Below are 10,315 nucleotides of genomic sequence, written 5' to 3' on the forward strand. Positions count from 1 at the left end.
GACCCCACCCCTGCCTGTTCCTCCAGCCCCCCTGATCCCTGACCACTCCCCCATCCCCCATCTGCCCCAGCCCCTGGTGCTTTTAAAAAAACCCCGGATTCACTGGGTGCTGCCAGGTGTGTGTGTGGGGGAATCCCTCCTGCCTCCCACTGCCTCATGCTGCATGGGAGACTGTGACATGAGCCCCCTGACCCCCCCCCACTTCCCATCCCCGCCATCGCTGCCCTGCCCACCCCGGCTCTGACCCTTTAAGAATAAAAATGAGGAAAACCCCGGGTCTCACGGCCGCTGCAGTGGTCTTGGGGCTTCAGGGGGCTCATGGAAGAGCCCCCCATGCAGCACAGGGCTCACCCCCCACCATCAGGAATGGTGAGTGCAAGGTTTTTCTCATGTTTTTTTTCTTAAAGGGCTGGAACTGGGCTGGGCAGAGCAGCCATGGGGGGCTGTGCAGGGGGCTTGTGCAGAATACCCCATGCAGCATGGAACAGTGAGGGGAAGCAGGGATTGCCCCCCACCTGGCAGCACCCGCTGAGTTGGGGCTTTTTTTTCCCAAGTGCCAGGAGCTGTGGAGGGCGTGACAGCCATTGCTGGGCTGGGAGAGGGGCAGGGAATGGGCCTGGCTGATTAAGAGATTCAGCTGAATTGATTCAGGCCAGTGATTTAAATCACTGAATTGAATCACTGTCCCCCAAATTGGCCGAATCCAAATCAAATACTAGCTGCTTCACACAGGCCTATCCTTCACCAACTTGATGCCCATGGCACCCACCCATGCTTCAGCTTCATGACACCTAGGAAGGAGAGGTGGTGGACAGATCACTCCACATTGGCCTGGCACTCCAGATACCAGCAGGGGATGGTATAGAGGGTAGTGGAGGGCCAGTCTGAGCATATGTCTTTACATTGGCACAGTAGATGCTGGTGGGTGTGGCTCTTTTGCTTGGGCACCCATATGGCAGCTTGTCAAGCTGCAGCACAACCCTAGCTGCTTGCACACTAGAGCCATCAGCACCATGCAGTCAAACCAGTAGAAGAGGCAGCACCACACACTGGGCATGTTACTTGTCCCACTCATGGTCCATGCTATCATTGTGGATGAAGGTCTGTACCAGCTGGGAGGCAAAGTGGTTGGCGTCCAATCCCACCAGATGGATTTTTAGCCTGTAATCTCTGGCTGTCTCCCAGATTAAATTTTTGCTGACTCCTCCAGTCCCAATCACCAGCATATGCTTGCCCCACCATTAGGCAGCACTATGTATACCACAGCATCATCTCTATCAGAGGCTGGGACAAGTCACCTCTTGGCATCCCCACTGTCTGGCCCATGGACTTGAAGAGAGTGCAGGTCTCCAGGCACATCTGGCAGTTTATCTCCAGGGCCACCAACTGCAGTACCTAAGGTCAGCAGAAAATCCACACCGATCACATCAGTCTGGGCCTTGTGCCCCACCCCCCTCAAATATTGTTCCGCTGACAACTCTGCCTGTTTCCATGTAAGCCCTCAAGACAGCCTTGACCTTCTACTTGATCTGGGCATAGATGACTGCCATTTGGGCCTCTTCTGTTATGCCCCACTCCTGCAGGTTGCTCTTCAGGCTCTGGGGCACCGTTGCTTGGTACTGCAGGGGCTTATCAGCCCATCCCGTGCTGCACACCACCTTGGTCAGGAGAGGCGGTGCAAATCCAGATTGCCAGGTTGGGCCTTGGAGATATTCTGCCTGGGAGGGGCAAAGAATAGAAAGGGAAGGGGCCAGAAAGGTGGTAAGAGGACAGATAGAGGGAAGTTAAGAACAGATAATAGAAGAGAGCAAGAGGGAGATGAGATAAGAGAGGGAAAGGGAAGAAGGGAAGGGACAGAAGGTACAGAAGAGAAATGAGTGAAAAGCAGAGGAATGGAGGAGTGGGTAGAGGTGGGGTATGGAAGGAGATGGAAAGAATCAATGAGGGGGAGAGAGAAAAAATGGTGTCAGGTTTCATGCAAACTAGCCACATGGAGCAACCTCCTCTGCCTTGAAGAAACCTTGATGAAAGGACAGGCTAGAACCCAGGGGTCTCCTTTTTCCTCAGCAACTGCCCAAACACTAGGTTTTTGGGCAAGCATAGGAGAGAGTATTCTTTCTCCATTTTATCCATCAGAGGTACATTTACAGGACAACTCTTATTTCACCACAGATGAAAATAAATTTCAAACAGGAAGTGCTACATGCACTTAAATGTGTGGAGCTGTAAAGGATATATGTCAACCTAGACCCATATGCAATTATTCATGGAATTAAGCATGTTTGGGTACATCTACACAAGACACATTAATGAGCATTAGCTTAATTTAATGCACATTACGGATGCACGTCTACACGTGCACACTCTTAATATACATTAAAATGGGGAAATTAGGCTAATCACACCTCAATTTGATAGCTGTTAGACACAATTATTTAAAGCACATTAACACATGTGTAGACATGACCAGGAACTAACTTAAATGCTAGGTCTGCCCATCCACTAGGGGCACATGGCAGAGCTGCAGGGACTTGGCACTAACAGTAGTGTCAAGTCCCTACGCATGTAGACAGCTGCCAAAAAATGCTTAATGCGCATTAGTTGAATATGCATTAAATTTAGATGCACGTAAATACATGTGCCCATTGTATTCTAACTTTACATCCTATTTTGATCTGAGCATGAAATTGCACATTTGTGTTAGCAAGTGCTAATTCTAAGGAATGGTTGTCTGTGTTTAGGTTAAACATTGCTAGTGATCAATTAAATGTTTATGATTAATACCCCCTCTAATGAGTAATATTCAGACATACCACTAAAGGGCTGGAGCGCTAGGGGCTGCAACTTTGCTCCATGCTTGGCCTTTTTGTTGGCTCTCTAGCTAAAGCATAGGCCAGGAATGAGTTGTGGGAAGGACCCCTCCCCCCGTGCCACTTGGATCACTCCCTCTGGGCCTCAAATCACCCCACTGCCTCCTTTCAGCCTCCATTCAGCCCCCATTCAGCCTCCATTCAGCCCCCATTCAGCCTCTTGTCTATAATTATCAGGGCCATACTACCTCTGTTTCCAGGCTGTGCTGGCCCTGCATATCTGTACACAGCTCCTACTGGGACCTGCAGTTGCCTGGAAGCTCCCTGCCCCACCCCCATCACTTTCCCTCTGGCCATCATTTCAGTTGCACAGTCTGGATCTGAGCATACTGGGGTGGCATGGTTTTCAGGGACCCCAGGAGCAGGCATGGAGGGAGAACCCCCCCACTGGCACCCCACTCACTCTCAGTCTAATCAGGGCTACCAGACAGTGATCCGGTGGTGAAAGGCCTGATGAGGGGCATAAGGGGGCAATTGGGATAGTAGAGGAGTGACCTGGCAGTAAGGAGGAAAACAGGAAGGAAACATTGTGGGGCAGCAGCTTGGCAGCTCCCACCGATTCACTCCCTACCTTTCCCTCTACTCTGTCATTCTTCCCCCCTCCAATTCTGCCCTCCTCACTTCTTCCCCATGGCCCCCTCCCCCTGGATCCCTATCCCCCTTCACCCCTTTTCCCTCCCTCCCCACTCACCTCATTCTCTCATCCAGCTATTCCCAGCTTTTAGTCTACAGCTACAGAATCCTGAATCATGTCTACTTGGAATCAGTGTCTCCTGGGATGCTGGAGGACTGACAGTTGGTGGTTTTATCTCAGGTGAATACCCAGAAGTTAACTTAACTCAGGCTAGGTGCCCCAGCTCAAAAATAATCCTGCCCCAAACTGGCATAAATTTAAGATGCATAAAGGGCACTTAGAATTAGTTAATGAAACTTAACGTGTGATTATTCACGTTTTAAGTGCTCTTAACATGTTCTAATTGTAATGTGTAATCTCACCCTGAATTAACTTTCATATGCAGATGATGCCTAATTAAGTATCAGCTTTTCAAAATCATTTAGCATCCAACAGCTTTTACCTAAGCCCTTTTGGCCAGTTTGTAGGAAGATACCCATTCCCACTCTACTCAAAGATTTTTTGAAAACTTGGCCCTAAAGTAGGTATTGTGCCTTTAAAAAAAATTGCATTAAATTTATGTGAGAATTTGAGCAAATATCAGATTCATGTCACAAGACTGGAGCAAAAAGGTTTCAAAGAAAAGATATGAAAGAGAATAGAGAAGGTGAAGGGGGAAGGGGTGCTTCATAAAGAAAAAGAATATAAATGACCTTCCAGTGCAGTCTGTATTCACACTAGTGAATCTCTATACACTTTAGTAGTCCCATTCTCAATAATGTTAGTTGTGTTTATACACTCAGACTGATACTATAAAGCTGACACATAATCAAAATCAAATTATTTAAATTCATTCTTATGTGAATAATCATCATTTATATGATCATTCCCATTAAAGTCAGAGGCTCCGCATAGGAAAGGTTTCCTGCAAGGAAATCACCTTCTGTATTTTTCTTTCTTTCTTTCTTTTTTTCTTTTTTAAATTGTTATGGTCTCCAGACAGAGGAGACAGAAGAGGTATGCTATTGCAAGGCCAATTCTCCCTTTGGGAACAGATAGTTTTACAATGATTACATGGATGACATGATTAGTGCTTTAATAGATCCTAAAAGAGAACTCAACAACTGGAACTTTTTCTACTGACTGATGCAAAGCCAGTTAGTTTAACTAACATGTCAAATCAATGCAAAATTGCCTTGCGTTCCTTTGGGAAGGCTTTATTGTGGGCATATACAGCTGTCCAAGAAAAAAAAGGTCAAGTTCCTTTAACATAATCTTCTCAACATGGTCAATAGAAAGTTTTGCACAATTCTTAACAATGGAAGGGCCCTTATATAAAAAAGATATTCCAAGGCCAGAAGGTCATAGTTTGTTACCTTCGAATCTCTTTCTGAACTTTATAGTGCTGCCTAGCTTGACTCCCTGCATAAGATATTACATTTCCTGTCCATTAGGCCAGAACTCCTGATGGTTGCTACTTTCAATCAGTAACATTTGTTTAAGCTAAGACTCAGAACTTTCTTTAATGAGATCCTGGATGGCAGTTTTAATTGAAACAGGTTTTTGCCAGTGTCAGAGCACTTATTCCCACCCAAAATTCAAGAAATATTTATCCCTCAGTTCAGCTTCAAAGTCCAGTCCTTAGAAGCAGGGGTGTAGCAGGGTAGCTCTCTGTGTTGGGCAGTTGAGGTACATGGGGCAGCATAAGCTTCCATGGTGCTCATCATGGCAGATTAACAATCACTGGTGGTTATTCTTATACCTCCTCAACAAAGGCAGCACCCAGGACTGCTGTCCTAATCACTGTCCCCCACCCTCCTTTCCCGCACCTCAACAGTTACAGTATAGTTTAGAAACACTGACAATTTCAGGGAAATATAGGCCTGCTTCCTGTATGGAAATCTGCTAGATATCCATTAGTTCCCCAATTTCTACATTAAGACTTTCCAGTCTCAGCTGGTGCTATTCATATTGTTGTTACAGAAATATTTTCTATGACTTAGTATCTGTGGGAAGGTGTGTAGGACATATTTATTTATTGTCTACCTCATTCGGATGTCTATATTTAAAGGCAGAACCTGCTTCCTACAACAATCAAACTGCTGTGAAAATCCAATTTTAACAGCACTGTGGGCCTTAGCATGAAGCAGAAGAAAATGTATTTATATTATTTGACAATTTTATTTCATTAATAATAAGGTCTATCAATCCAGCCAACCCAGGAGAAAAAAAGCATTACCCAGAACAGAGATGAACATTCACATCCAAGGATTTGGCAGAATTTACCGTGTTGTTCAATAAGAGAAAATGTTTCACATTTCTTCAAAATGTACACAACAGAATTTTCCTTTTCAAAAAAGTAGATTTCAGTTCTCTTTGTTGTGGAAGGTATTCTAACTGAGGAAAAAAACTTGGAAAGGGAGACAATGATAGCTGACAGAGGTCCAGTGCTGCCCCTAGTCTGCAAGTACTCATTGTAGCATATTTGTGGACCTCATTACTTGAAGGAAATCCTCAGATAAACATAGACAAACTTTTCAATTTATAACATTTTACCATACTAAGGCTCAACAGTGGAGTCAGAATGTAAATAAGCCTTATATATGGAAATGCTTATATATATATGGAAATATAAGGGTAGTTTAAAATGTTTCCTTTGAAGGAAACAGATAGGTCTTGGTCCCCTGTTTTCCAAACTAAAATTATTGTCCTTATTAGTGCCATTAACAGTACTAATGGCCCTGCCCTCTTCCCAAACCAGCCACAGAGTTTGCTAGCTGAGCAGAGTTCACACACCATTAACCAACAATGGCGTTTAATGTCTTTGACTTTTTCCCCACCCCAGCAATTGTACACCACATGCTAAAACCATTGCTTAGGAATGTCTTGCCACCTTACAACTCTGTACCAGTGCGATTGCCATGCACAGGGTCTTACCTCTCTTCCTTATCACAGCATGGCACTGGAACTTTTTAACCCCCTATAACCTGGGCTAACATAGGCTGCATGACTAACTGCATGTTTTAGATTGTCAACATAAACTATGTACGATGTTACTGCCAAGCATGGGGTTCTATATTCTCCTCCAACTGTATGAAGTAATATAAATAACTATGATTTTTAACATTTACTTATTAAGCTGCCTGTTCTTTAAGGGAAGTATCAGTTTGTAGCCCAAGAGCCAAGCCGTTCCAGCAGACATATTCCACCTGTGACAAAACACATTCTGGAGCTCCCAGTGGGGATTTCCATTTCTGCAGTACACCCACACAGACAAGTGACTCTGAAGCACACTTGCGACTTTCATTAGGATAGCACCTCAAAGACCACTGACAGGCAGGAGACTTATATTGCATCAGCTTTTCAGGGAGATCTCCAAAGGGACAATATATACTGTAGTTAGGCTCCCCTAATCAGGTGTGCTGGGACGTGTTTGCCTTGATGTCTTTCACTGTTACTCCTCATCTACCTTATGTGTCTTCTGGCACATGGCAGGGCAGAGTGACACCACAGGCTAATTTAGAGGCGTACACTTTTGTAAGCAACAGCTTGCTTATTCAAATGCTATGACTGAACAAGAAGGGAGCCAGGGTTCTAAACAGAAAACAGTAATTTATTATTTATTATTTATTATTTAGAACTCCTTCTCCCTGCAAGGAGAAGGACTCATAGCAAGGATTCATAACATCTGAAAAAGTAAACTGTTGTTTAAGAAAGCTTATGCCTCTGAATTATTCTGTAAGGTACCACTCTACCCTGTCATCTGCTTAAAGAAATATAAAGTAGAGAAGGTTTAACAATGAAAGACATCAAGATAAAACAATCATTTGAATGTGGGCCATTTGGTATAATGTACCGTCACTTCTCATTCCTGCCCAGTTTTATAGTACCTAATGAAGTAGCTTCTCTACAAAAGTATAAGGCTCTCTGAAACAGTCTATGAAGTTATCATCCTGCACTGCCTTTTCCTATTCCTGCCCAGCATACCTATTTAAGAACCCTATGTTGCAATGGAATTCCTTGGCATAATTATAATTGCATTGTTGACTGGCATTTGAAGTCACATTTGTGTTCATTTTTACTTTTTCCATTGTTTGAAGTTAAAGGCTGGGATTAGTATTGTTACTGCCATAAAATCATGCACTTCTCTAAAACACCCTCTTTTATATGTCTTAGTTTGCCAACTGGAAAACTTGAATACCAGTGTAGTATAACTCAACAGTACTTGTAAGACTGTTAGAGTACTACTGTGAGAACACACTTCCTATTCATTCCAATTTACTTCCAATTTTAAAGGTGCTAGAGACGATAACATTTTCTTTGCTTTTGTTTTCCTCATTTGGGTTTTATACACACTAACTTTAAAGGTTATCATATCTTTAACATTTGGATCACAAATTTAATTATTTTTTTCTGCTCTAGAAATATGGTGTTTGTGGTTATTACAGTTTTGTGTTTGTTAATAAAAAATAAAGTGAGGAAGAGTTCTGAGGAATCAAGCTAGAATAGATGGAATGCCAGTCCTTAATTCCAAGAGGAAGGCTGATCTTTTGACCAAAGCCCAAAAGCAACATAGAGTCTAACTCTAAGGTGATCTTGAAAAGTGTACTAGATCTTTCTGGGGCTTTGTTTTTCCGTTAGTAAGATTGGCTTAATAATATTTCTTTTACTCATAGGGCTTTTAGGCAGCTTATTTCACTAATGTTTTAAAGCCATTTTTTAAAGTTTAGATGCAACAGAAATGTAATGTATTAACAATGAATACATTAGGTCTTGAGGAGATGAATGCATGTCATGCAAAGAAGAACAATAATCACTATATGAATATTAGTCAAATTTCATATTTTGTCAGCTTATGCAAAAGCAGGTGGCAGATTTAAAACTTATTATTAAAGTTGCACATATCTAATATAATGAAGAATGTAGTGAGATGCCTGATATCCTTTTGAACTTATTTAATATTATTTCTCTCTGGAAGTAGTTATCTGCACATGCAGATTTGTGTAAATATATGTAATAGACTAGTACTTTACAATACATGTAGAATATACTTGCTGACCTTAAAATAAAACAGTTTTACAAGAAGCTCATTTTGTATTTCCTATTTAATACTGATCTGTAATTTCACTTACTGTTTCAAATGAGCCTGTTACTCTGTATGATGTATAGCATGAACATTCACAGGAAAGCCTTTATCACTGGGATGGTGACATGCAATACTGTGAAAGGCTGGTAGACAATTAATTCATTATTTCTGTGGATAATAACTAAAATTACTGATGGAGGGGTGGAATCTTACTAGTTTAAGGTCATGCTGTTGTTAATATTATGAGGAGAAAAAAGACTTTATTTGCAATAACATTTCCACTGTATTTTTCCCAGTATTTATCTGCTGGTTCAAGAAGATATTTTATGCATAATAAAGATACACTGGCATAATACTTGCTCATTATGAGTAGTACTGTACTATAAGTCAGGTCTGTCCAAATGGCCACCCATGGGACACATCCAGCTTATGTGGTGTAATGTGGAACACCTTGGCTTGTGCCTGACTGCCACTCCCCCATTACTCCTGATGATGCAGTGGCCAGGATCTCTAGAGTAGGGCAGCATGGTGGGAGAAAGCCTGGTGAACCTACTGCTCATGTGATAGCAGGGGAAATGGAGGCTTACACCATCTCGGCACTAGTACTGTACACTGGTGGGGGGGCTTGCACTATCCAAGCTGTGGTGGACAGTTAGCTAGGGGGCCTTGTAATGTCTAGCTAACAGCAGATTGGGAGTGGCTCATGCAGTATGCATGATGTAGCGGCATCTGGACATATGGTGGGGTCCCAGGGAGCACTGAAGCATGTGGCCTCCATGGATGCTGTCCTCATGGTATGCGGACCAGGGCTTGTAGCCAGTCCAGCATGTGGGCCCCAGCTGCTACGAAGTTGGGCAGCCCTGCTGTAAGAGGTCTTAATGACCTCAGTGAAGGTATCTGTAGTATACTATTCAACATAAGTGAAACTAGCAAAATTGAACTCTTGATGATTATTCTCTTTTACAGATCAGCAATGATAGAGCTTTTTAATGTATGCAGCCATGGTTTCTAATGTCTCACTCTATTAATCAGTAGGAAGAAAATTCTCAATATTAAAATATAAAAATTATGTCACCCTAGAAAAGCAAATGCACCAACTGAACTAGTAATTCAGTCATGAGTTTTCTAAGGGGTGTTCCCATAATGACAGTACACTATGCATATTTTATGCAAAAAGTATTTTGAGAAATAAACACAACAATTAAATAGTATTTTTGTAGTTTTTCTCTATGATTTTCACCTGGACTGTTACTTCCACAGTCCCATGAAACAGCTTCAATCATCAGCAATTCTCTCAACCTTTCCAATCTAATGAATACAAGTTAAAATTTGTAATTACTAATGTATGAATGCAATTAGAAGCGTAACATTAATAAAATATGATATTCATTTTTTATGAAAATAGTCCAGAAGTGATAATTAGGTGGAGTATCAAAAATGCTGTAATAATTTTTTCTCATTGCAATTATTTAGCCATTCTAAAGCATACATACTGTTTAAAACTGGTTCATCTTCTTATAAACCATTTTAGAATGTTAACTAAGATTGAATTGAAAAGATTGATTTTAAACGTAGGAACTGGAAAAGCCAAGGGTATTGAAATGGTTATTCATGTAATGCAATGGGTTAGGGCCTGGCAGCTGCAAGTTTACTATGAGGATAGAAATATTTCATTCTTGTGTACATGGGTACACACACACACACACACACACACACACACACACACACACACACACACACACACAC

General features: G+C 42.1%; 1 protein-coding gene and 1 long non-coding RNA gene across 2 annotated transcripts in view; both read right to left on the reverse strand.

Moving 5' to 3' along the window:
- The window catches only part of CARNS1 (carnosine synthase 1), a 3,117-nt gene extending 367 nt beyond the window's left edge, over positions 1 to 2,750 (reverse strand). Inside the window, 8 exon segments of the mRNA XM_019509320.1 lie at positions 731 to 768; positions 771 to 960; positions 962 to 1,040; positions 1,042 to 1,235; positions 1,237 to 1,396; positions 1,398 to 1,487; positions 1,489 to 1,718; positions 2,658 to 2,750. Coding sequence (XP_019364865.1) covers positions 731 to 768; positions 771 to 960; positions 962 to 1,040; positions 1,042 to 1,235; positions 1,237 to 1,396; positions 1,398 to 1,487; positions 1,489 to 1,718; positions 2,658 to 2,750 — 1,074 coding nt within the window.
- Positions 2,751 to 3,408: 658 nt separating this feature from the next.
- Positions 3,409 to 10,315, reverse strand: part of LOC109292305 — a 7,397-nt gene continuing 490 nt past the window's right edge. The window contains exons 2-3 of the long non-coding RNA XR_002096096.1: positions 7,170 to 7,171; positions 3,409 to 3,419 (exon numbers count right to left, since the gene is read on the reverse strand). This is a non-coding gene — a long non-coding RNA (uncharacterized LOC109292305). The remainder of the gene's footprint in view (positions 3,420 to 7,169; positions 7,172 to 10,315) is intronic.

Source organism: Gavialis gangeticus, unplaced genomic scaffold (assembly GCF_001723915.1).
Source record: "Gavialis gangeticus isolate Ggan-Ray unplaced genomic scaffold, GavGan_comp1, whole genome shotgun sequence".
NCBI classification, from domain to species: Eukaryota; Metazoa; Chordata; order Crocodylia; family Gavialidae; genus Gavialis; species Gavialis gangeticus.